Here is a 27,349-nt window from a genome sequence, read left to right as displayed (position 1 = left end):
TTAGTTTCTTTTGGGGATAATTAACAGAATTGAATTGAGCCTATGTATTAGTTTACTGAGGCTGCCAGAACAAAATATCACAAACTGGGTGGCTTAGACAACAGAAATCAATTTAAGATCCTGATACAGCATTAATCTCACAAAGTTATTTTGAGAACTGAGATCCTGCATACAAAACTCCCGGCATAGTGTTTGCCACACAGTAAGCTCTCAGTAAATATTTGTCAATGAATGTATAAAGAAATAAAAGTGGAAAATGCAAATAAGTAAAAACACTGACAAGATTACAGCCAGGAAATGGCTGTTGTAATTCTAATTAGATATATAGCCTTCCAGTATTTTCCTGTGCAAATAAAGACATATGTTACTACTCAAACGGGACCATAGCATACCTGTCAAGATTTTCAAAAAATATTTCATTATTTTATTGAAATGTAAGTCACATACCATTAAGTTTACCTTTTTAAAGTGTACAATCTAGTGGTTTTTAGTATATTCCCAAAGTTGTGCTAACATCATCACTATTTAATCCCAGAACATTTTTACCACCACGAAGATAAAACTCATGCCCATTAGCAGTTACTCCTCATTCCCCTCTCTTTCGCCTTCCCCAGACCCTGTCAACCACTCTGTCTCCATGGATTTAACTATTCTGGAAATTATACATAAAAAGCATCATACAACATGTGACCTTTTGTGGCTGGCTACTTTCCTTTACCATGATGTTTTCTAGCTTCACCCACATTGTAGCATGTTCTTCTTATTTCTGTATGATATGTCTCTGCAAGCATTGACCACACTTTATTTACATATTCATCAGGTCACGGACATATGGGTTCTGCCCATTTTTTGACTAGGATGAATGACACTGCTCTTTGTGTACAAGTTTTTGTGTGGACATGTTTTCAGTTCTCTTGGTTACACACCTAGGAGGGGAATTGCTGGGTCATATGGAAACTCTATGTTGAACTTTTTGAGGAACTGTCTACACCACACAACAATTTATAACCTGTTATTTTCTCCTGCACAACGTATCCTGTCTTCATTGTTAACAAATAGCTGTGCACATCACTATTTTGAGTGAATACATCATATCTCCTTAGCCAGCTGTACCAGACTGTGTTTAGTGAATTCCCTATTGTTGGACATTTAATGATCCCATGAAAGAGGCTTTGAACGACGTCCTTGTGTCCCCAGCAGCTTGTAAATGACAGTTTTCCAGGTGTGCTCAGAGCACTCTGTATCCCCTTAATTTGGTGATTTCACATTGCCTTGATATCACCCCTGCTGCTTCTCCACGCATCTGTCTTGTCTACCAATGGTGAGCCCCGTGAGAAGCTGAACCATGTCTTGAAATAGCCTTTGTATTCATTATACGTGGCCAGGCGCCAACTATTTTGGTAAATGTTCACAGAGTGGATGGGTACATGGATGGATGGATGATTAGAGCCAGGGACTATGGGTGGACAAAGTTCATTCTGTCCAAAAATTCATGCTTTGGAAAGTAGTGAGTTCTCTGACACTGAAGGTGTGTGACAGGGGCTGCGCCAGTTGGCAGGATATTGTGAAGCTAATTCAGGCCTTAGAAAGGGGACTAGATGAAATTTAAGACCGCTTCCAAGCTTGAGAGCCTGCAACGCTATGAAGCACAAGCTCTGGGAGCTGAGATATGTCCTAACTTACCCAGCTGAGCTGTGAGGTGTCAGTGGCTCTAACATTTTCCAATTTTTTTCTGAGGACCTCAGATTAAAGCTCCCCTTTGCCTGAAGGCATCTGCCTGCTGGTGCAGGCCTTTGTGGGCCCTCACAGTGCACTGAGGTTAGAGTCCTGCAAGGGAGAAACCCTTATGTAACAAGTAGTTGGGCGAATTTACAGCTCTCTGTAATCTGAGAGTATAGTCCAGAGTGGTTTGATGAAAGAGGGTAAACTGTGGGTGGGCGTGGCTTGAGTTCCCACTAGAAGCCCAGGGAAATCTGGGGAAAGGGAGGGCTTTTCTGCTATCTCCCAGTTAGAGGATTAGGCAATTGGCAGCTCAGGGCGGTAACTCGGGGCAGGGCTGGGCTCCAGGGCTGGACAGCGCAGTCCCTCCGAGCTGCAGGGAGACCTCGCAGGCCCCGGGAACTGTCACCCTTCCACGATGTGGCTCCGTGCTCTTGTCCTGGCCACTCTTGTTGCTTTCACGGCTTGGGGTGAGTCCTTCTGAAATCAAATATGCGGGGCACTTTTTGAAATCCTTGTTCTGGGCCGAGGTGGACGCAGAGGCACAGAAAGGCAAACACACAACAGGTCCGGCTCCGCGGCTGTGCTCGCCCTCCGTACTTGGACTTGGACTTGGAGCAGCTGAGCCTGGCCAGCCCGGTCCGCGCAGAGATGCAGGGAGGGTGAACATCCTGAGGCCGCCCTGCACTGCTTGCCCCCATGCAGACCGGCAGCTGGCCGACCTCAGGCCTCACACAGGAGAAATTTAGGCAGCTCAGTTTACTGTCCCTTAATTAGTGCCGATATGGCTGGATCACGGAGAGCGGCTCAGCAGAATATTAGGAGTATCGACTCTGGAGCCAGAGTGCCTGGATTTGAGTTCCCACTGGGCGCTTCACAGCTGTGGGTCCTTAGGCAAGGGACTGAGCCTTTCCGTACTTGGGTTACCCCCTCTCTGAAATAGAGGTGGCAGTGCTACCTATCTCATTGGGCTGTGGTGAGGAGGAAATGAGTCGTTGTTTTTAAAGCACTCTTGGCAGCGCCTAGTATGTAGAAAGCTCGAAAAAGGGTTGGATAAATAAAGGCTTTGTTTACAAAGGTAGTGTATGAATAGAAAATTTGAGCTGTGGTCAGGCCACTATATCAGGACCTCTTGCCATTAAAAAGACAGTTTCTTACTCATGTTCTCAACAGGAGGAGGACACCAGTGTGGGGGGCACAAGGGGAAGCAGCAGAGCATGGGGAGGGGACAGGGCGGATCTCAGGACAAGGGGCTTTTACTGTCGCTTCCACTGGAAAGAAGAGGCAAGGCAGGGCAGACAGGCTGAGGACTGGCGAGTTGGGATAATTCAGGAGGCTCTGGGGCACAGGGACTGTTCCTAGCTGTCTGGCACCTAGCCCTGGCTGATTAGGGCAGGTGGGTAGTGGCCAGGGCATGGCCACCAGATCAAAGAGGCGTTTGGGGTGTGGGATCCGGGTTGGCTGGACTCTAGGAGGGACAGTTTCTCCAAGGTCAACAAGGCCTCAGATGCCAGAGCATCAGAATACAGAAAGCAAAACACATGGTACATACAGGGGTGCAGCGAGGGGCCTGGAAAGGCCCCTGTACCATTTTATAGACGGAGAATCTGAGACTCACGCAGGGAAATGTACTTACCCAAGGTCAACCCAAAAATCGTGCCTGGGTCTGTCTCTGGGTCCTGAATCCTGACAGCCCAGGCCCCATCTGCATCCTGTCTTCCTTCTGGCAGCCTGACACTGTGAGAGCTCTGGAACTGTGGGGAAGGGCAGAGGAAGAGAGGAACCCTACTTGGAACTGAATGTTCCTTTATCTCTGGTTACTCCTGGCAATGCCATCCATTTCCTTCCTTAGGAAGACCATACAGGCTGCCTCCACTTCCTCAGTTCCTCCTCTGTATAATGGGCATGTTGATGCCTACCTAGCAAGGCTTCTTCGAAGATTAAATAAAGTGGAATGCATGCCTGACACACAGTAGGTGCCCACCATGTTCATGTTTCATATAACATCAGCAGCAACTGCTCTTGTTCTCATACTTATTTCTGCTTTCCCCCATTCACCCACTTTTTCACCCTTGGCATTCTGGCTGCCATCCTCCTCATCCTGTTGAAGTGAATCCCTGAGCTGAGAAAGACCAGCCCAGTGGTTTCTTCTCTGTCTTGACCTTCCTCCACCTCCCTGAAGCCCTCAGCACTCTTAGCTGGTTCCTCGATCTCTTCCTCCCTGGGCTTCCAGGACACCGGAATGTTCTCTCCTCCCTACACTGATGGACCTTCTGTCCTGGCTGTAGTGGTCCCTGTGTTTAATCTTTGTTTTTTTCCCTTCCCTGTCACACTGGCATCTTCTCCTGTCTAGGAGAAGATTCTACCCTGCTCCCCCACAAAGCTTCATCTTGCCACGATATCTCACTGACATCTCCACTGAGCCTGTGTAAACAGGGATCCAACATCACAAGCCATCTCTGGTCTTCTTTCCCTTCCATTTCCCCCACCTCTGGTCAGGGACGGAGTCTTTTTCTTTTCTTTTCTTTTCTTTCCCTCCCTCCCTCGTTCCCACTTTCTTTCCTTCCTTCCTTCCTTCCTTAGTTCCTTCCTTAGTTCCTTCCTTCCTTCCTTCCTTCCTTCCTTCCTTCCTTCTGTCCTTCCTTCCCTCCTTCCCTCTCTTTCTTTCTTTCTTTCTTTTTCTTTCCTTCCTTCCTTCCTTCTGTCCTTCCTTCCTTCCTCCTTCCTTCCTTCCTCCTTCCTTCCTTCTCACTCTTTCACCCAGACTGGAATTGCAGTTGTGCAATCTCAGCTAACTGCAACCTCTGACTCCTGGGTTCAAGTGATACTCCTGCTTCAGCCTCCTGAGGAGCCAGGATTACAGGCACACACATGCCCAGCTAATTTTTATATTTTCAGTAGAGAGAGGTTTTCACTATGTTGGCCAGGCTGGTCTTGAACTCCTGACCTCAAGTGATCTGCCTGCCTTGGCCTCCCAAACTGCTGCGATTACAGGTGAGCCACTGTGCCTGGTCTCCAAGTCTTTCAAAATATCTTCTAGACATCATCATATTTCTTCGTATTTTTTCTTTTTATTTAAAAATTTAAAATAATTTAGATGGGGTGGGAATATTTCAGGTGAAGACCAGAAATCCCATACAGTGCAGAAAACATGGAAATCACCAAGAAAACAGGCTACCTGTAATGCCACCACCCATTGCTATGTCGCTAAACATTCTTCCAAGGATGTTCATCTCAGTATTATTTGTAATTAGCAACAACAACAAAAGAAAAGAAGCTAAATATTGACATTACAGGGTTGGCTAATGAAAAGATGAGCATGGAGGCTGTTGTGTAACTGGGCTTTGCATAAGGGGTTTCCATTGTGATTGGATATTCCCCTTTAAGACCAAATCCGAATTGTTCTGTTCTGTTCTAGCCCCACGCTTTGAGGGAGGTGTTGACGTCTTGTCTGTATCCAAAGCAGAGCAGCTGGGAGGACAAGAGGCTGGAAATGACTTCCTAGGAGGGAAGCTTAGATCAACTGAGGTCACTGGAGCCAGATAGGACTTGAGGGGTGGGCAGCAAGATCAAGTGTCTGAAAGACCACAGGCTGCAGGTCAGATCAGGCCAGTACAATCCCATGACAGGTAGAACCAGGACTGATGCAGAGGCTGTGGGAAATGAATTTCAGCTCAGTGAGGAAGCACTGTCTGTGCTGCAAGAATGGAGCAGACCTGCCCAGGGCCACCAGAAGAATCTTCCTCGACCTGACCACATCCTTTATCTGGAATGGTTCCTGCTGCTTATTTATCCACTAAAGAAAACTCAAGTGCTTAGCCTGGCATTCTATCCCTCCCTGACATGCGCTCTGTCATTCCAGGAATATTTTCCACTCCCCGCAGACTCCACCTGGTGCACGTGGGCCAGCCCCCTCTCCCAGACAGGCTCTGCATTCTGCTGCTCTGAGCCTCAGCACATTCCCTTCTCTCTGCTGTGTACCACCCCCTGCTTCTCATTTCCCCTGATTCAATTCTCCCCTACCGCAAGTCCCAGCTCCTCCATGATGCCCACAATCAGAAGGCCTTGCTCCCTCTTCTAATTCCTAGACTGCCTTATGGGTACCTCTCCCAGGACACAGCCACTTCCTTCCTAGCTGTAGGCTCAGGTGTATATGTGACCCTTCCCTACAAGGGTCAGTGCTTCTGAGAATATGGGGCACCCCTTGTTCGTCCTCTCATCCAGCATGTGCCTCAGTGCCAGGATTCTAATGGATAAATGTTTCCAGAGGCTTCTAAGGGAGAAGCTAAATGTCTTGTTCTTTCCTAGTAGCTTTCCTTCTTGCGTTTATTTTTGGCTAGAAGTTTTTATGCCTCCAATTCTAATTTGCTCCTTAAACCAGCTCGATGAGTTAGGAAGGACGTTGATCCTCATCCCTATGGTACATCAAGAGAAACTGAGACCTAGCGGGTTTAGGTGACTTATTTAAGATTACTCACTTAAAAGTGGCAAACCCTACCTGGAATCCCGGTCCAGCCTTTTGCTTCTGATGCATTCTGATTTCTTCTCCATGTCCAGCAGGGCACCCGTCCTCGCCACCTGTGGTGGACACCGTGCATGGCAAGGTGCTGGGGAAGTTCATCAGCTTAGAAGGATTTGCACAGCCTGTGGCCGTTTTCCTGGGAATCCCTTTTGCCAAGCCCCCTCTTGGACCCCTGAGGTTTACTCCACCGCAGCCTGCAGAGCCATGGAGCTTCGTGAAGAATGCCACCTCTTACCCTCCTATGTAAGCCAGGGGTGGCTGTGGCATGTGTCTGTGGGGGATGTTTGCCTCAAAGTGATGCAGGAAGGAGTCAAGGCAGTTCCCCAGTGGGCTGATCCTTTGCTCTGGAATCCTTAAGATCATTGTAGACCCTTAAGAACATTCCAGAAGTCTCACAGCATTCTGGAGTCCATTATTTAACACATGTTTATTGATCACCTACTGTGTGCCAGGCATGTTTCTGGGTTCTTGGGATCCATTATTGAACAAAGCAAAGATCCCTAGGTTCATGGAGCATGCATTCTAGCAGGGGGAGACAGATAAGAACAACATGCAAATTACTCCATGGATTATGTGATCTGTTAGAACGGGATAAGTGCCTTGGAAACAAAGAAGCAGTTAAGCAGGTGAGGGAGATCAGAAAGAAGGATCTCATGAATTCCTCTGTCTTGAATTCTGACATAGTTGGGTAGAGGGGAGGGCCAGGAAGTGTGTAGGTGGCAAGTGTACTGAGGTGTCCGCTCGGTAAGTGCTCAACTCTCAAGTGTGTCCAGTTCCGTATTCCTGAGGAGAATGATGGCAGGTGTGTCCATTCACCCTGGCCAAGCTGGGAAGAAAAGCCCAAAGGTTCTAATTGGCCTCACCGACACTCCCCAGGGTACCAAGGACCCTACAGGCATCAGAGGAAACCCCATGCATCTCAGCAGCCAGGTATTCAGAGGTTTCCCAGCAGTCCGTCTCTGGCTACCTTCTTTACTTTGCTTTTTTTTTTTTTTTTTTAATATTTACTGTTTTTATTTTCTGACTGCAAGTATAGTATATACTTATTACAGAAAATTTAGGAAATTTAGATAAGGAAAAGTAAGAAAATTAAAATCACATACAATATCCCACCACTCAAAGAGAGCAGCTGTCAATCTTTTAGATGGTACAGTATTATGATCTAATATGTTGTCTGTATTTCAGTTTTTTGTCTGTTGCTATACTTTCTCCCTTTAAAATGGAATGCTACATTGAGATAATTTGGATGCCTGCTTTGCTCATTTATAAGTATGTGATGAGCATCATTCCATCCCATGAAATAGCACAGCCTGATGTTAACAGCTGCATTACATTGGGTATTGAACCATAACTAATTTCCCCAAGCTTGTATTTGGGTTCATTAAGTTACATGTGATGTTTTTAATAACATAACATCATGAATGTGAAACCTTTATGCACATTTATGAATATTTTAGGATAACTTCCCAGAAATGACATTTCTGAGTGAAAGAGTATATATCTCTTGTTTGATTTCTCCCCCAAAATATTCCAACTACACTCCTCCCACTGATGTATGAAAATCTCTATTTGGTGCACCCTTGGCAATGCTTGGGATCATTAAAAAATGATTTTGGCTATTGGATAGGCAACATAATAATAACAATAACAGCAATATTATTTTCCTCTTTAGTTTGCATTTATCTGAAGACCAGTCAAGTTGAATTCTTTTTCCCTTTCTTCACATTGGAATGTCTTTTGGTTATTATTATTATTGTAACACAGCTTGTACTTGGTGTTCTGTAGGAAAATCTCCCAGGATGGAAATCAAGAAGTCATCTTTGCTGGCTCTGATTCTGTCACTTGACAACTGTGTCATCCCAGAGCCTGAGTGCCTCAGTTTCCTCATGTATCTAGTGGGGGCAGTGGCGCCTACCTTCTGGTACTTTGAGATCTGGGACTGTGGCTTATAATATACTTGTGTGTAAGAACCACATGGCATGAATCTTCCTGGCTATATGACATTGGTCAGGTTCTCTAACCTCTCTGGGTTTCAGTTTTCTCATTTGTAAAATGGAGATAATAGAACCTATGTAATGGGACTGATCTGAGGCTTAAATGAGTTAATATACAAAGGGTACTTAAAAGAGTGCCTGGAACACTGGGAGGACTCAATAACTATTACCAATGTTCATCTATGTTGTATCCTTGAGATCGTTTATCAGGGCAACGCAACAGCACTTTCCTGGAAGAGCCAGATGATAGAATCTTGGCGTGTCAGGGCTGCAAGAACCATGTAGAAATCACTGCTCTCACTTAGACCTGGTAGATTTGGGACCCAGAATGAGAAAGGAATTCACCCAAAGTCACCCTGCAAATAAGTGGCAGAGAGAGGACTAGAGCACAGTTCTCCTGATGTTGTCCCACGAAGATTTCACCCCTGAGCTACTGAGGGAAATGTCACCTCCCAGGGAGGATCAGTGTATTTGTTGTCTCCCCTCCTTGATGCTGGGAGTCCCAAAGGCTCCGGGAAGGAAAGAGGTGTGAAGCCCTTCTCACTCTGCTTGGTCTTAGGAGACCTTAGTGAGTCCCAGCGCCCCCACCTGAAGCCCTTGATAGCCGCCTACCCACTACAATGTGGTAAGTCTGTAAATATCAAGTCCATTTTCAGGCTTAAACCTCCCAGTCCAAGGTGCTGCCAAAGAAGACACCTGGCTTAGATCCAGCTGAACTTCAGGGGTTCTTTTCTCCCCCTCCCCAGGTGTTCCCAGGATCCCAAGAGGGGGCAGTTTCTCTCAGATCTATTTACCAACCGAAAGGAGAACATTCCTCTCAAGGTTTCCGAAGACTGTCTTTACCTCAATATTTACACTCCTGCTGACTTGACCAAGAAAAACAGGCTGCCGGTAAGCCGAGGGATGCCCTGGTCAAGGCGTGTCAGTTCCAGGACCGTGGATCTTCTGGGGCAGACCAGAAGGGGATGAAGGCAGCTTGAGGAGGGAGCTGCACAGGACAGGACTGTTTCAGGGACCCCAGGGCTTCCACAGGAAATACAGGCTTTCCACACCTCAGTTTCCCCTCATGACACAGGGACTCTGGGGGAGTTTGCTGTGCATCTCTAATGAACATCTTAATTGTTCCAAGTTCCCTCATGCTAATAGAAGGATGAGAATGATTACTTATAGTTATTAGATTAAAAAGCTGACACCCAGAGTGGTTAAGACATGATTTTCAATAATGTTAGAGGTGGAAGGAACTTAGAGAAAAGCCAACACCTCAACTCTTTCTTTTCAGATAGAGAAACTGAGGCCCAGACAGGGAAGGGGAGGTCACGCAGTAGGGTAATTTTGGCTCAAGTCTTCTGATCTTCAAACCAGTGCTTTTGACACAGAGTAGGGCATTGAGATTTTATGTGGCCTTTCTCCAGTACACCAACGTTCATCTGGTGTAACTTTCACTGTCTGGGTACAGATGTTGGGGGCGGAGCCTGGGACAATCCCAGAAGCTCTTTCTTTTGCCTTTGGCCAAATATCTGGGATTTTTTTGTACGTAATTTCCCTCCGTAATTGTCTTGATAAAGGCTGATGACCCAATGTCCCAATGTGTCAGCATTTCCCAAATAAATGAAGGGCTGGAGATGGGGCAGGCTGCCAGCTGCAGGGTAGGGAGGGTCTCCTGGCAAAGAAGGCCACCCCAGGGTGGAAGAGGAAGGAGTGTCACATCCAGCCAGTCTCCCAGGGGCACTCTGGCATGGTGCCCAGGAGTAGGGGAGCAGGTCTGTGAACGTGTGACTAGAAGTTGGCCCTACATGTGCTTTGTAAGACACAGGAAGTGGGAGAAAGTCTTACTCATTCATTCATTCATTCATTCATTCTTCTATTTTGTACTCAGTGCCCCATATACACAGTTAGACCTGGGGCTTCAGGGAAAGGGGGAACATGAGCCCACTCCATGCAGCCCCTGCCTTCGAAGATCTTGCCATCTGGGCTGCGGAGACATATCCTCTCTTCAGCATATTATTGCAGGCCAGCCCTCAGGCTCAGCCTTCACACACAGAGGAATGCACATTCAGTCCCTCCCCAGGAAGCAGGCAGGGATTAGATGTGTGGGAGAAACAGGAACTCTGGGAACCTGGAGGCAGGAGAACCTCCAGGAATGGCCACAGGTTCTAGAACTACACGTGCTTAGAACAGCACTTAGTACATAGTTTATATTATGAGTTCTTTTATATTCATGAATAATATTATTACAATATTATTATTTTAGTCACTCTCACTACTTCCCCACTATGTGGACTTTTAAAATGCAAGAACCTTCCATTAGGAATTGTACCTACTCTCATCTCGGGTATTAGCAGAGTTCCTGGCACATAGGAAGTTCTCAGACAGCATTAGTCCATTGATTGAAGGCATCCTGAAGCGGGTGGGTTTTAGGCTGCGCTGTGCAGGATGGATAGGATTTGGAGATGCAGAGTCATAGAGGAGGCATTTAAGGAAGAGACACCATCACAGGTATGTGTGCTTCTTGAGACAGTCATTCATGCACAGATAAGTTTAATTCACCAGGAGAGAGTTAACTGAGATGAAGCTGAGATACAAGGGCTCCCCAAGGGTACGCTGAGCTGCATGAACAGTCCAGGCTTGAGGATGATGGGAGTGAGAGGGAGAACACAACATCCTTAGCCTTTGCTATACCCATGATGATGTTCTCAGCATGAAGAGCCTTGGGAGGAGGAGGCATTGGAGGCTGGGTAGAAAGAAAGGGGCAGCCAGGGTATGTGCAGTGGGGTGGTGGCTCGGGCCCGGGTTGGGAGAATTTTGGAGGAGAGAGACTGGCTTTTGCAACCTTGCTGGGCACTGGTGAACTTTGGGTAACATCCTCCTTTAGTTGTGACCAACAGGTAGGTCACCAAACAAAACACCCTCTGAGTGCTCCCTGGCTCTGTGTCTTGTAACTGGTATGTTGCTTCCTCCCTGCCCAGGTGATGGTGTGGATCTACGGAGGGGGGCTGATGGTGGGTGCGGCATCAACCTATGATGGGCTGGCCCTTGCTGCCCATGAAAACGTGGTGGTGGTGACCATTCAGTACCGCCTGGGCATCTGGGGATTCTTCAGGTAAGAAATTAGACTCTCCTCACTGCACTTTGACCCCCAACATAAGGCTGCTAGGACCCAACTCTGGTCATGTCAACCCTCAGGAGACCTTAGCTAGATTCCTCATTGTAGCATACAAACCTCATCATAATTGGACACTACCTACCCTCTCACTCCCCAGCCACACTCATCCACTTGCCTCTGAGGTTTTGCATGTGCTACTCCTCTGCCTGGAATGCTAAGTACTTGAGGAACTGCTCATCATCCTGCAAGACCCAGCCCCCAGTTACCTCCACTGAAAGACTCATCTCTTCTTCACCTATGTTTCTCCAGCACATTGAATTTCTCTGTCATGACACTTAGCAGGCAGCCCAGCTCTTGAAGGTTGACACATCTGATTTCTCATGGAAAGGAGGGAAGGGGCAGAGTCACAGAGGGAGCTCAGAGCATGTTGTGGGTGAAGGAATGGGGGCTGCAGATGGTGGGGTGTGGGAGCATCTGACCCCTTCCTGGAGGAGTGTTGGCGTCCTCTCACCCCATGCTCCGCTTGAAATCTGGCAAGTGCGGGAAGCAAGGATGGAGTCTTCCCCATCAGGTCTCCATGGAGACAGAAGTGAGATCTCCTTCAAGGTGCAATTACTATGAACCTTTACTAAGTGTTAACATCCCAGCACCCTAATCCCAAGTGAGTAATAGGAGGGCTGTGGGAGGGATTCCACTCTCTGATGAGAAGGCCTAGGGAGATGGAGGATGGCTTCTGGTCTACCCGTCAGCAAGGCATCCCAGGCCAGTCTTGGCTGTATCATCTTCATCCCTTTCAGCCACAGACTGTATCTCTGCTCCCCATTACAATAAAGCTGCTTCATGATCTCTCTCCACTTCCTCTTTTCTGCGTATCTCCTCTACCCATGCCAGTCAGGTTTCTTCCTGGATACGCCACTCAGCTGGTCTCCTCGCGGTCACCGATGACCTCCCCCTACTCTCCACCCAACTTCACAGCAGCAGCCAATGGCTGCTCAGCCTCTGCGACATGCTTCCTTCCCAGTCCCTTTCCTGGTCCCTCCTCCTCCCTGTCCACAGGCCTCTCTTGTCTCCCTCTCCCTCCCTACTAATTTCCAGTGATCCCAGGGAGCAGCCCAGAGCCCCCATTTCCAGCCCATCTCACCTTTGAAATCCACAGGCATCACTTACTCTCTTCTCCCCACCCCTGGCTGTCTAAAGGTGCCGGAAGGAGGAACAAGCTGAATCCTTGACTCCCACTGCTCCTCCCACCACACCTCCACTCAGCTGCTGCTGCCCCATCCTTCCGGGGGCTCAGGAGAAGGCCCTGTGGGCAGCCTGGACTCTGTATTTTCTCATAACTCTTTTGGCTCCACCTTCAGAATCCACTACTTCGCACCTTCTCCCTGGCTCCTACCCCAGCCAAAGCTTTCTGTCTCTCACCTTGATTATGATCCTAACACTTACTTTCAAATACCTGCCACTTTTACCCTGAGGCTGAGTCGCACAGTACCAAGAGTGATCACTTAGCATGTGTGTTGAATCATGCAATGCCTCTGCACAAAACACTGCAGGGGCTTCCCATGTTCCTTACGATAATAGCCAATAGCCGAAGTTCTTATCAGGGCCCCAGGGCTCTCTCTAGCTGCACCTCCTGACTTACACTTTCCTTTACTGGGCCCCAGGGCCTTTGCCCTTGCTTTTTCTTCTACCTGGAATTCCTTTCTTTGGATATTTGCAAGGCTCATTTGCTTGTTGTGCTTGTTTTATGAAGGTCTTTGCCTCCAAAACCTCAAATGCCACTGCCTCCAGAAGGCCTTCCCTGATTGCGATCTGAAATGGCATCCCCTGTCCCACCCCTGTTTTTTTCCTTATTCCATTGTGTTTACCTCAATGCGCTTTGATTACCTGACATCGTTATATCCTCTCTATATATCTATTTATCTGCTTGTGATCTGTGGTGGGAGCTATGTGTCGTCACAGGTTTTGCCTGTTTTGCTCTCAGATGTGCTCTAGCTCATAGGATAGTGTCAGGCATACAGTAGATGCTCAGCAAATAGTTGCCAGTTGAGTGAATGTAGAACCATACATCACCACGATAATGTAGGAATAAAGGCAGGGTCTCAGAGATGCTGAAGCCCAGTCTTATTCTTAAAGGCTCCCTGAGTGCCCCTGGCCCCATCTCTAGTCCTGAAGGTCCTGCCATGACATCTCTGCTCCCCACCCTTAATCTGTTCTCTTCCTCACAGCACAGGGGATGAACACAGCCGGGGAAACTGGGGTCACCTGGACCAGCTGGCTGCCCTGCGCTGGGTCCAGGACAACATTGCCAGCTTTGGAGGGAACCCAGGCTCTGTGACCATCTTTGGAGAGTCAGCGGGAGGAGAAAGTGTCTCTGTTCTTGTGAGTGCTCCTGGCACCAGGCCCAACCCCCTGCTTGATGTGATGCTGATGAGATCTCTTGGATACCTGTCAATCCAGCTATGGATACCTCTGATTACAATACCTGGGTTTGGAACTGACCCTATTCACTGCCTAGCATCAGAGGGTGGAAAGCTAAAGACCAAGCTCTCCTTGACCCCCAGGAAGCTCAGAGCTCAGCTTAGTGTCCTGGGGCCATATGAATCTCTAGTTGCAGCCTACAATGGTGGCATTCTCCTCTTCTAGCTTGGTTGAGCTCTTTCTCTCTTTCTCTCTCTCCTTCCCACTCATTTTCACATAAGAACTCACTTCCCTTCTCTTGGGAAGTAGGGATAGGCTTAAATTATGAGTGAGGGCAGGCAAAGACAAGAGGTGGACAGAGGTCATTGTTTAGTTAATACAGAACTAGGTATGGAGGGGACATGGACACTGAGCAGGCTGGGGATTCCTCTGGGGTGGTCTGATGGCTGGTCCATGCCCAAGAAGTAGGCAACAGTCTCTGCGACTGTGGGGCCGGTGGGCTGGGGGGCGGACAGAGGAAGGCGGGATGGAGCCGGGGATAGGGAGGGATGGGGCAGGGGTTGTGGGTCATAGACGCAACCTGGGGGTGTGAGGGGTCCTGCTGGTGTGGGGGATTGGGTGCAGGAGAAACTGGGGGAGCTGGGGTGAAAAACCAGATGAGAAGTACCGGGAGCCGTAGGAAGCCTTCCGCCTGCCTCGATGTGGGCAGAGGGTCAGCCCACTGCTGGAGTCTTCAATGCTGTGTTGGCTTTGTACTTGAATACACAGAGGAAAAATTTTTATACTTTTTAAAGTAAAGAAAAAGGAAAAATACAGATAAGCCCAAGAAAGGCAAAAAACTATCTACAATCCCATAACCCAGGGATAGTCACTGTGCTCTGTTTGACGTGGATTTTTCTAGTCTTGCTTCCTTGACTTTTTATTTATCTGTCTATTCATCTATCCGTCCATCTACCTATCAATGAACCTACCTATCATCTATTATCTCTCTTTGTCTTTTTTATTTACAAAAGTACTTTCCTGAATATTATAATACAATGCAACGATTTTACTAAATATTAAGTGCTGTCCCTTAATAGTATCTTTTACAGTTGCACCGTATTCCATGATAAAAATGAAAAACCATTTATTAGCCCAATTGTATAATATTGGAACTGTGAGTTATTTCCAGTGTGTATCATTATAAACAGCAGAGGCATTCTTAGAAATCTTCGTTTGCCGCCAGGATCACTTTTTAGGATAAACTCTGAGTAATGGAGATGCGGATTCGGAAGTTGTGGCTAGGAGATGCTAAGTTGCCTTTCCAATAAATTTGTTGGTTAGGCTCGGCTGTCACACACCTCCCATTATGTCCCTGCCCTGTGCTCTATCCCAATCCCGCTGAGGTTCCCTTGGGTGGCCAGGTGGGCGGAGAGCCTGGCAAGCAGGCAGGGCCAGGTGAGGAGCCATTGTGTCCACTGAGCCCCAGGGTCTCAGGGGAATGGGTCAGGGCAGAGGTGGGATAGATGTAGCTTGGAAGAGCGAGCGAGTCACTGACCCCACTCCTGAGCATGAACTCTCCTCCCCTCCACTCTGCTCTCAGGTTTTGTCTCCATTGGCAAAGAACCTCTTCCACCGGGCCATTTCTGAGAGTGGCGTGGCCCTCACTGCTGTTCTGGTGAAGAAAGACGATGTCAAGCCCTTGGCTGAGGTAGGTCTCCCGCTGGATACTCCCACCCCCTTGGCTCTGTGCTCCTGAATCCTCAGGGGTCTCTCTTGTGGTGGGCTCTAGCTAATGTTCTCCTAGAATCACTGAGGCATCAATGGCTGAGCAGAAAGGGCGAGGAGACACCTTGATCAACGTCCCAGTTTCACAACCGGGGAAACCGACACAGGGCTTGGAAGGGGTTTGCCAAGGGCAGCAGGTGATCAAAGCAGAGCTGGGACTCCAGCTCCTGGCCCTAGCAGCCAGTACAGTGCCCTATCTGTGACCACACTCCTCCTATGTGCCAGGGCCTGGTGCCATGTTGGGCAGTAGGCAGGGGGCAGTGGGCTGAGATGATGTCTTATATCTCTCAGGGTCTGAGTTCTGTGGACCCACTTGTGGGCTGTCGGCCTGGAGCGGTTCCACACTGAGCGCCTGATAACCAGGATTGGTTCTTGGAGAATTCACTCATTGTTTCATTTGTTCACACCACAAAACTAGGTGAATAAATGAAGGCAAGAACAAGAAGTGGGCAGAGGTCACTGTTTGGCTCAAAGTCAGATGTCCATGTGGAGGAAATGTAGACACTATATGGCCGTATGTGGCTCTGCATTCTAGCCAAACACCTAACACCTCCCCAAGCTTCTGCTATAATGTAGGGAATAGATGAGTCGTTACAGAATCACACAATTACAAAGTGTCACCTATGACAAGAGCAGTAAAGGTGAGGTACTTGCTGCCACAGCAGAATCTAAAGAGAGCTTTGAGTCCTGGGGCAGGAAGAGGTTACCAGAGAAGGCTTGCTGGAAAAGTGACCAGTGAGTCAGGAGCAAAGAATGTCCAGGGAGTGGGAGCAGCACATGTGCGTGTCTTGTGGCAGGAGGCCACATCTCAATCGTGAGGGAGAGACAGAGACAGGGCCGACGGGGTCAGAGCAGGGAGAGCAGGGGGAGCGTGGCGAGTACTGAGAGCTGGGATGTTGGCAGGGATCACACTGCACAGGACCCTGGCAAGGATTTTGTCATTGTCTGGAGAATGGTTGGAAGCCAAAGGAAGAGGTGACAAATAGGAATCCAGACCTAGGCTAAGGAGCGCCCACTGGAGCCAGTGGCATGGAGGATTTCAGTAGATTTGAAAGCTTGTTTGAGGATAGCGTCAAAATTTAAAGGGCTGGTACATAGGAGAGAAAATGGGGATGTCAAGAATTTTTAGAATTTTTGAGAATTTTTTTAGAATTCACTGGTTATAAGCAACAGTCGCCCATTGATCCAACTTAAGTCAAGAAGGAGCATTATCCTGGTGTGGTGGCTCATGCCTGTCATCCCTGCAATTTGGGAGGCCGAGGCAGAAGGATTGCTTGAGCCCAGGAGTTCGAGACCAGCCAGGGCAACAAAGTGAGACCCTGTCTCTACAAAATATCAAAATATTGAGCTGGGCATGGTGGTGCAAGCCTCTGGGCCCATCTACACGGGAGGCTGAAGAGGGAGGATCAGCCGAGCCCAGGAGGTCTAGGCTGCAGTGAGCTGTGTTTGCACCATGGCTCTCCAGCATGTACACTCACCCTGGCTCCCCACCATGGAGCCTGCCTGCTCTCCCTCTGTGCCCTTCTTTCTGGCTGCACTTTGCTTCCAGTGTGCATGAGCACCTTATCTGCCCCTAAGCTTAAGGACTCTCCTTTGGTTCCAGAGAGTAGTCAGGCTGTCTTTTCTGTTGTGAAAAACGAGCGTTTTTACGTTAGCAACTCTCCGCCCCAATTCCAGGTCACTTAGGAGAGAGGCTCACTGTCCTGTCTTTGCTTAGATGTCCCTGGACTCTTAGAAAAGAGGGAAACCAGAGTGTGCTGGGCAGACTGACCCCAATCCCCAGGACAGGCATGAGGGAGCCTCTCCCTCAGGAGGGCTTTTTAAATTTTTACATTTTTTACGTATTTTTAAAGATTGAAAGAGTTCTTGGTGCACTAATTGGTGTTGCTCTGTGGCTTGACTTAGGACAAAGGTGAACAGACCATCGCTCATGGTCAAATCTGGATCTATGCCTGCATGGCCCTTGAATTAAGATTGGTTTCTAAAAATTTTTTGATGATTGAAAGGAATCAAAAGAAGAATAATATTTCATGAACCATAAAATTATATGAAATTCAAGTTTCAGTGTCCATAAAGGAAGTTTTCTTTGAACACAGTGACACCCGTTCATTTACCTCATGTCTATGGCTGTGTTTCACGTCAACAGCAGTGCTAAAGTTGCAGCACAGACCATGTGGCCCACAAAGCCTCAAATATTTACTATTTGGCCTTGATGGGCACATTGCCGACCTGTGCCCTAAAGAGTCGTGCTTGATTACTGCTTGCGACTCTAGTACCCAAATGTGCAGCTGGAAACTCCTGGCTGTGCCACAGACGCCTCACTCAGCTGAGAAACCCCGTCTATGTCTTACAAGGGAAGACATCCTGTTTTTCTTTAGAACTCACCTTTAAAGCACATTCGCTACCTTCTGAAGTGCCTCTGTGTGAATCGTCTTACCTAGGCCTCCTGCAACGCTGCACGTGTTTATTGTGTGGGAGACATGGCACTCTCCCACATGTATTAACTCATGAGGTAGGTGCAGTCTTTATTCCTATCCATGGGTGGAGAAACCAAGGCCCAAAGAAATCAGCTGGACTGCCTGTGGCCTAATGGCTGGTAAGTGGAGCAGCCAGGATTTGAAAGCAGACAAGGAAGTTCAGGATTCCATGCTCTCTACCCCAGCTCCACCTCACCTTTCTTGACACATTCAGCTTGAGATCATTATGTCCATTGCAATGGAGATAAGGTAGCAGAGATGAGAGATTACATAATTGACCTATGGTACAATTGAGATAAGTAACAGAGGCAATGCTCTGTGGGATCTGGAACCCACACCCGCGGGTCTACAGTATCTTCTGCTGCCCCCTGCCACTTGTACAACTTGGGCTTGGAATAGTACACCACTTTCCACTTTGGTGGAGGGAAGGGAAATAGCTCTTGAACTCTGCTGTTGCCTGTGATCTTTGCAGCAAATTGCTATCGCTGCTGGGTGTCAAACTACCACCTCAGCTGTCATGGTTCACTGCCTGCGACAGAAGACAGAAGAGGAGCTCATGGAGACAACATTGAAAATGGTAGGTGTGCCTGTTCCCATAGCCCAAACCCTGTAAACTTCGTCCCAGACTTCTTCATTTCAGCCGTACTCTTGCCCTGGGACAGTTACCTGGGACAGTGTCTCACCTTTCATGAACCTCAGTATCTGAATGGGGAATCTGATTTGTCCTTTTTTAGTGTAAAATGCCACAAATGTAAAAAAAGTCCAAAAACAACATGATAAAAAATTGTGTAACAATCCTCAATCCTGACCAAAATTTATTATTTTGCCATTCTTGTTTTCACACATATCGTTAAGGAATTAAATGTCATATATTCCCAGGGGACACCATCATTCTAAATTTGGGGGATGGAGATATTAAGCTCAAAGATTTTCAGAAAGATGTCACAATTTATCTTGGTTGACTTAGAAACTGTCTTTATTAGACCTGGTGGTGGTCCAGTTTTCTAGATTTTCTGAGACTCTGACTCAGTTTTCCTCGTAGGATAGTCATCCGTCCACCCATTTGTTAATCCATCTACTATGATCTTCTTATCCATCTATCTGTTCACTAATCCATCCAATTAACTCATATCTTTTTATCGATCTAATGTCCACCTATTCATAACTTTGTATTTGTCTATTTTCAATCCATCCACCATTCATGGATCATCCAGTCACCTTACATCTTCACTCCATCACCCATTCCTCCAAAACCAACAATCCAGTTATCACCTATCTGCTAGTTTTCACCCATCTATTTATGTATCCATCCAATTCAACTGTACCTCATGTATTGACCAACTCCATCCATCCCCCCATTGATCCATCCATCCATCCATGCTCAGTATGTAGGGGTGGGTGTTAGTGGTAGTGAAACAGACATGAAGTGGACATAGTCCCTGCTCACAAGGATGTATCCAAAGAGAAACACATTCATATACTTCACAGGTTGAGTATGGTGGCAGCACAGAGGGGAAGCATTCATTATAGTCCTCAGGGATGCTTCACAGGGAAGGTGGAGGAGCCAGGTTTGAGACCAGACAGTGGAATTCGGGAGTTCGTGCCCTTAACCCTGACTCCACCCTATCTTTCTTGAGAAATTCAGCTTTGAGATCGTTGTGCCCATTTTAATAGAGGTAACAAAAACATATGAATTTTGTAATTGGCCCATGTTACAGTTCAAATTAGTCACAGAAGCAACACTGTGGGATCTACAACCCACACCTGCAGGTCTAGAGTATCTTCTGCTGCCCCTGCTGTCCTCACATATTAGGACTTGTGGACCTTTAGGATTGATAGATGGCCATGGCAGTCTCTCATCACAGGGAAGCCCAGCAGGACAAACACCCAGATGACACAGCACCCAGGGACATTGCAAACTATTGCCTTTGAGGGAGAAGGGTATAAATTCCAAGCTCAGGAGAAGCCTGATCCCTGGACTGTCTCCTTGGACCTGAGGCTACTCCTGGGTCTCAGGGCCAGCCTCTATCACTGGACTCTACTTGTGTTTTCATGGATTGAGTCCAGTGTGGTCTTGGGGCTTAGGTCTTGGTTCAGGCTCTAAGTGACCAAAGTGCTCAAGGAATTAAAACACACCTGTTTTCTCATGCCTGGAAGGAGGCGAATATTCCAGCAATTCTGCATGTGGCATCAGAGGGCCCAGCTTAAAAGGGAAGAGTTGAGTCTTTGGGAAAACCCATCCCTAAGATCCTGGGACATCCTTTTGAGTTTTTCTGAAATCTTGTGGAAGCGCCTCCATGATTACCCACTGCCTCCTGTACACGCACATGCACACACACACACACATAGACACACACACATACAGACACACACACACAGAGACACACACAGACACACACACACACACATACACACACACTCCTGACTAGTAGGACTATAATCCTTAATGGAGGGAGCTGCACTGGTTATGTCCTGAGCAGAGGTCAGACCTGTGAACTACAGTGCAACATTACAGTCACTGCAATGTTGGTGAACACACACCAAAGAGAAGCGTGGGGTAGGATGAGACTCAGTGAGCTTGTATGAGTCAGGGCTTTCTAATGGGAGATGAGGAGACTCTCCCAAGTGCCTTGAACAGAAAAAGAAATGTGTTGCAATAGCATCCTCTTGTAAACTGGAAATCTCAGGAGTTGATGGCTTCAGGCATGGCTGGATCCAGATGATCACAGGATATTACTGCGAATCTGCCATTCTCTATCTTTTAGCTTTGCACATCTGTGTTGGCTTCACTCTTAGGCAGATATGTCTCCTGGAAAGGTTAAAGACAGCATCCTCTCTGCTTAAAAACCCTTTCTTTTTTTATTTATTTTATTTTTATTCATTTATTTTATTTTTTTATAGTTGTATGATATATGTTTATTTTTTAATGTTAGTCCATCATCCATTCCTACTCTGGTAAAAGTTACTACTCCTTCCTTCCTTCCTTTATTTATTTATTTATTTATTTATTATTATACTTTAAGTTCTAGGGTACATGTACACAATGTGCAGGCTTGTTACATATGTATACATGTGCCATGATGGTGTGCTGCACCCATTAACTCGTCATTTACATTAGGTATATCTCCTAATGCTATCCCTCCCCTCTCCCCCCTCCTCACAATAGGACCCAGTGTGTGATGTTCCCCTTCCTGTGTCGAAGTGATCTCATTGTTCAATTCCCACCTATGAGTGAGAACATGCAGTATTTGGTTTTCTGTTCTTGTGATTGTTTGCTGAGAATGATGGTTTCCAGCTGCTTCCATGTCCCTACAAAGAACACCAACTCATCCTTTTTTATGGCTGCATAGTATTCCATGGTGTATATGTGCCACATTTTCTTAATCCAGTCTGTCATGGATGGGTTGATTCCAAGTCTTTGCTATTGTGAATAGTGCCACAATAAACATACGTGTGCATGTGTCTTCATAGCAGCATGACTTATAATACTTTGGGTATATACCCAGTAATGGGATGGCTGGGTCAAATGGTATTTCTAGTTCTAGATCCTTGAGGAATCACCACACTGTTTTCCACAATGGTTGAACTAGTTTACAGTCCCACCAACAGTGTAAAAGTGTTCCTATTTCTCCACATCCTCTCCAGTACCTGTTGTTTCCTGATTTTTTAATGATTGCCATTCTAACTGGTGTGAGATGGTATCTCATTGTGGTTTTGATTTGCATTTCTCTGATGGCGAGTGATGATGAGCATTTTTTCATGTGTCTGTTGGCTGTATGAATGTCTTCTTTTGAGAAGTGTCTGTTCATATCCTTTGCCCACTTTTTGATGGGGTTGTTTGTTTTTTTCTTGTAAATTTGATTGAGTTCTTTGTAGGTTCTGGATATTAGCCCTTTGTCAGATGAGTAGATTGCAAAAATTTTCTCCCATTCTATAGGTTGCCTGTTCACTCTGATGGTAGTTTCTTTTGCTGTGCAGAAGCTCTTTAGTTTAATTAGATCCCATTTGTCAATTTTGGTTTTTGTTGCCATTGCTTTTGGTGTTTTAGACATGAAGTCCTTGCCCATGCCAATGTCCTGAATGGTATTACCTAGGTTTTCTTCTAGGGTTTTTATGGCTTTAGGTCTAACATTTAAGTCTCTAATCCATCTTGAATTAATTTTCGTATAAGGAGTAAGGAAAGGATCCAGTTTCAGCTTTCTACTTATGGCTAGCCAATTTTCCCAGCACCATTTATTAAATAGGGAATCCTTTCCCCATTTCTTGTTTTTGTCAGGTTTGTCAAAGATCAGATGGCTGTAGATGTGTGGTATTATTTCTGAGGGCTCTGTTCTGTTCCATTGGTCTATATCTCTGTTTTGGTACCAGTACCATGCTGTTTTGGCTACTGTAGCCTTGTAGTATAGTTTGAAGTCAGGTAGCGTGATGCCTCCAGCTTTGTTCTTTTGGCTTAGGATTGTCTTGGCAATGCAGGGTCGTTTTTGGTTCCATATGAACTTCAAAGCAGTTTTCTCCAATTCCGTGGCAAAAGTCATTAGTAGCTTAATGGGGATGGCATTGAATCTATAATAAAAGAGGACACAAACAAATGGAAGAACATACAATGCTCATGGATAGGAAGAATCAATAGGAAGAATCAATATTGTGAAAATGGCCATACTGCCCAAGGTAATTTATAAAAACCCTCTTTCTAAACAATTCCTGCAACAGTTTTGGGGTAAACTCTATTGGATTGACATGGGTGTATGCCCATTCCTGAGCTAAAACTCATGTTCAGAGAGATGGAGCACACCAGGTGGCATATAGATGTATGAATTCATGGAGTGATGGGGGAAGAAGGAGGTCTCCGAAGGAGAATTGCATGTTCTTCCCAGGGGAAGAGGAAAGGGAGAGAGATTGGGGGCTGGGCAGCCACAACCAGTGGGCATCCTCTCCAGAGTTCCATCAACTCTGGCTCAGAGTCCCTGGCCCATCCTTCCCATGCGGGTGCCCACCCTTCCCTGCTACGCCTTCACCCTGTGCTCAGGCCCAGCAGAGCTGGAGTCCTGCCCACTTCCTTTGGGCCCAGCCAGCTTGGCACCACGAGGGAGAACCTGACACCTCTGTTGACCCAGTCACCCAGCTCAGTGTTCTCCTGGGAAGCCTCTAACCCACATCCTCTGCCTTTGTCTTCACAGAAATTCTTCTCTTTGGATTTACATGGAGACCCCAGAGAGGTAAGGACCTTTTGTTTCTCGATTACAGGTTTTGAGTCTTAGCACCTTTAAGCTCCAATTAACTGTGAGTGAAAGAATCCTCTTTTGGGTAATTATAGTAACTCCTGTGTATTTGTTGCTGAGGCCCAGAAAGGGGCAGTGACTCACCTGGGTAACACAGCCAGGAGGAGTAGCAGCAGGCCTGGAACCCATTTTCCTGACTCCCGGTCCAGTGCTCCCGGCATCACCTCTGTGTGCACTGGGCTCTGCCCACTCCCCTTCTATTTTCCATTGTCTGCTCCTCAAAATGGCACTATGGGAGGAGGCTGAACCAGAACCTTCCACTATCAGGAGGCAGAGATAGCAGGGATGATTAGGCATGGAGAGGGGAAGCCTGAATCTCAGTCCAAGGACACTCGCCTCCTCCCAGCACACAGGAAACTCCAACATATCCTCCCGATCTCCTCACCCCCACCCCTACCTCCCAGTGGGTTGACTGTTTCTGGTGACATCACGTCTGCAGCATCTTACAATCCTGTCCTCTATGCTGCCTCCCTGGAGGTCTCAGCACTCTCCTTAAATGGTCTTGGGTGGAGTGCATGAGATTCATTCAGCAAAGACTTAATAAACACTTCATATGTGCTAGGACTTGTTTAGAAGCTGGGGATATAGCAGTGAAACAAGAAAGATTCCCTGCCCTCTTGGGACCCTCCATTACAGTGCAGGGAGAGTGCAATCGAAAATCAAATCAAGTGTGTATTCTGTTTGATGGTGTGTAGCATTAGGGGATAGAGTTTGCAGGTGATTTCAATTGAAGTAGCAGGATCAGGGAATGGCCCAGTGAGAAGATGGCATTTGAGCCAAGCTCTGGAGAAGGCGGGAAGTCAGCTGTCAGGAAACCGGAGAAGCCTATTCCGGGCAGAGGGAACAGCCACTGCAGAGACCCTGATGGAAGTGGCCAGTCTGGCTGGAGAGGACTGACTGTACTCTCCCGTACTGAATCCAAATTACTTGGATTTGGATTCAGAGCAAGATGGGAAGCCTTTGGAGGATTTGAACAGAGGAGTCACATGATCTTAGATCTCACAAAGGTCTCTGCCTCTGGTGTTCAGGTAGACTGCAGGAAAGGGGGAGAGTGGATGCATTTGACCAACTGGGTGGCCACTGTATTGCCATAATCCAGGCCAGGGCTCCTGGCTGCTTAGACAGGGCTGTGGCCGTGGGGATGGGAGGAGTGGTTGGAGTCTGGATATCTTTGAGGGAATAGCTGAGAGGATTTGCTGATGGACAGGATGCAGCGGGTGAGAAAGAGAGAGGAGTGGAGGATGCCCTGAGTTTTCTGACACAAGCAAGGTCATGCCCACACAGGGCAGCCACTTGAAAACTCAGAGTGGACAGCGGCAATCACTTGTCATAGTTGCTAATGGCAGTCTTCCGCATGGCTGCCATCCAACTGGGGTGCTCCTGTCTCTCTCCTCAACTTTTATATCTTCTACTTCACCTTCCATCCCCATTTCCATGTCTCTTGGTGCAGCCAGACTCGCCTTCCTTAACAGAGTTAGAGCATGTCACCCCCACTTCTTAAAAGCCTGGCTTTCCTTATGAGACAAATCCCCTTCCCTCCATGGAGTTAGTCCTTCAAAGCACACCTGCATGCACACTGTGTGCCAAACTGTGCAGAAGGTAGCCTCTGCACCTGTCCCTCCCTCTAGACCCTGCCCCATGGCATTTCTCCAAGCCCCGAACTCTTGGGTGTTTCTGGAATTGACCCTGTAGAGAGACACCTGTGTTCTTTTGCTCATGCAGGTCCCACTGTTTAGAAATTCTCACTCGTTTCCTCACCTGTCAATATCATTCACTGCCCAGAGCCCACCGCAGGCGGGCAGCGCCTCCTCCATGTAGCCTGCCCTGCATCTTCCTTCCAGAGGGGCTGCTCCTCTTGCTGCCCTCCCAGGGCAGGCCTTCTTGGACAGCCTCTCAAAGAGGCCAAACTTGCACCCCAATTCTCTTCTGTATTGTCAGCCATAGTGGATTAGGATCTGCACCTTGTCCAGCTGGGTCTGGTCCACTTCACAGAACATCTCCCCCAGGCAGCCAAAACTAGCTTATCAACTAGCTTGGCTTTTGTGGAGCAGATCAAAGGTCCCTGAAGCCATAGGGTCTCAAAGGCTAGGAATTATCCAGTTCCATCTGATATCCAGGAGGGAAATGCAGCCCATGGAGTGTGGAACTGGGAATATGGCACAGAGGACTGATGTCTCTGAGAGGGACCCGCAGCAACCCTGCTAACAAGTAATACCTAACATTCGTTCAGCCCTTCCAGACACCAGGTGCTGTGCTAAGTATTTCACATGTGTTCAGTCATTTAATCCTCATAATAACTCACCTCTTAGATGAGAAAACTGAGGCCCATACAGGTGAAACTCCCAGCCAGTAAGTAGCAGAGCCAGGCTTCAGATCCAGTTAATCTGCTTTCAATGTCCATGCTCTATCTTAGCAACTACACCATTGTGACTAAATATGAAATATAAAAATATAACTGTACCCAGAACCAGCTGCCCTGATGGCAACACGTGAGTCAGGCTCTCTCTAATCTGTGACAGTATAAAAATTATTCATCAAAGGTAAAACCTAAAATGAAGACATGGATCAGTATACTGTGAGTTCATCACTGATTCTTTCCTTAATGATTTTCTCTCTAATAGGGAATCAAGTCCTAGTCTAGGCTCTTTGAGTGATGACTGTTCAGTACCTCCTCAAAGCCAGCCATGGATCAGTAACAGCTCCTTTTTAAATTCAGATAGATAGCACCATCTCTCCTCATTAATCATGGATTCTGCATTTATAAATTCACCTGCTTGCTAAAATGTCCTTGTAACCCCAAAATCGATACTGGTGGCACTTTCATGGTCACACACAGGCAGGCACAGAGCAGGGGAAGCTGGATTTGCATGATGGGCACGTTCCATCTGAGATCCGGCGAGGCCACCTGTCTTCTCGTTTCATCTCTCGTGCTAACAAGCGTCCTCTTCGTGGTCTATTTAATGCCATGTGTTCTGCATTTTTGTGCTTTTTATGGTGATGTCACTGTTTAGAGTGGCCCCAAGAGGAGCGTGGCTGTCTGGCATTCCTGAGCTAAGCAGGCTGTGCTGTGCCTTACGGGGAAGGTGCCTGTGTGAGACAAGCTTGGGTAAAGCAGGAGCTGCAGTGCTGCTGGCCATGCATTTGGTGTTGAAAAATCCACAAAATAGCACGTTCAGAAAAAGGAGAAGGAAATTGGCTGATTCATACATGAGGCTGTGGTGGAAAGGGCTAAAGTAACGTCTCTTGTGTGGGATGGAGCTGTGGAAGTGTCTTTCAACAGGAACCCACACATAAAAGAAGGTTGATGAAAATGTTGTGGCCAGAGGTTTGCAAGAGCCTAACCCAGTATTTCCCCTTTGAGAGATGACTCTGTATTCTCTAATTCAGCACTCATGGGAGCTTTATCGGAAGCAACTGCCAGGACTACCTAAAATCAACTGTGGACAGAGAGAGGGAAATGCACGCACTTCAAATGGAAATATATAGACATGTAATTTTATATAGATAATACATATATTTCAATCTGAGTGAAGATTTCTTCCTCTCCTCATCACCTGACCAGTGTCAGTCTCTGCCTGAAGTTCTACCCCTGAGTCACAGAGATCTACCCCCTTAAGTTAGGACCCTGAGCATGTACAGCCATGGCCCATAGTCATGCCAGTCTGCGGTACCTGTCTCACCCTCAGACAGGCAGAGTTGGGGACATGGGTGTGACCAGGGAGGGAATTACAGGCACTGCATTGCTCTCTCCAGAGTCCCTCTTTGTTTACCACCGTGATTGATGGGGTGCTGCTGCCGAAAACACCTGAAGAGCTTCAAGCTGAAAGAAAGTTCCACACTGTCCCCTACATGGTCGGAATTAACAAGCAAGAGTTTGGCTGGAATCTTCCAACGGTGAGAAGGCGCAGGCCTCTTGGAGGGGCTCACCCACCCCCAACAGCCCTCCTGTCTCTGATCCCAGGAGTGCTTCCCTCTCTGAGCCCCACTCTGAGTCCCGGGCAGCTGTCCCCTTCAGAAGGTGTTACCATTTCCATGGAAACCTTCTCCAGGAGGGCACAGAGGCCACCTGG

The 27,349-nt window shown here is 47.3% G+C and overlaps 1 protein-coding gene across 1 annotated transcript; it reads left to right on the top strand.

The window, feature by feature from the left end:
* Nucleotides 1-1,954: 1,954 nt before the first annotated feature.
* Nucleotides 1,955-16,856, top strand: LOC117087802 (putative inactive carboxylesterase 4). The gene is made up of 6 exons (XM_033218436.1): nucleotides 1,955-2,189; nucleotides 6,277-6,484; nucleotides 8,982-9,126; nucleotides 11,202-11,335; nucleotides 13,564-13,717; nucleotides 15,339-16,856. The coding sequence occupies exons 1-6, from the start codon at nucleotides 2,138-2,140 to the stop codon at nucleotides 15,492-15,494; spliced, it is 849 nt and encodes a 282-aa protein (XP_033074327.1). The 5' UTR covers nucleotides 1,955-2,137; the 3' UTR covers nucleotides 15,495-16,856.
* Nucleotides 16,857-27,349: the final 10,493 nt, after the last annotated feature.

The sequence above is a fragment of the Trachypithecus francoisi genome, unplaced genomic scaffold (assembly GCF_009764315.1).
Source record: "Trachypithecus francoisi isolate TF-2019V2 unplaced genomic scaffold, Tfra_2.0 Lachesis_group10, whole genome shotgun sequence".
In the NCBI taxonomy this organism is placed as follows: Eukaryota; Metazoa; Chordata; class Mammalia; order Primates; family Cercopithecidae; genus Trachypithecus; species Trachypithecus francoisi.
This window is presented reverse-complemented; position numbering and strand designations above follow the sequence as displayed.

What these genes read in the sequence shown, in the direction of transcription:
- LOC117087802 (XM_033218436.1), top strand. Translation starts at nt 2,138, where the DNA reads ATGTGGCTCCGTGCTCTTGTCCTGGCCACTCTTGTTGCTTTCACGGCT. An exon ending in TGTTGCTTTCACGGCTTGGG is followed by an intron (nt 2,190 to 6,276) that starts GTGAGTCCTTCT and finishes CTCCATGTCCAG; the next exon opens with CAGGGCACCCGTCCTCGCCA. An exon ending in GCCACCTCTTACCCTCCTAT is followed by an intron (nt 6,485 to 8,981) that starts GTAAGCCAGGGG and finishes CCCCCTCCCCAG; the next exon opens with GTGTTCCCAGGATCCCAAGA.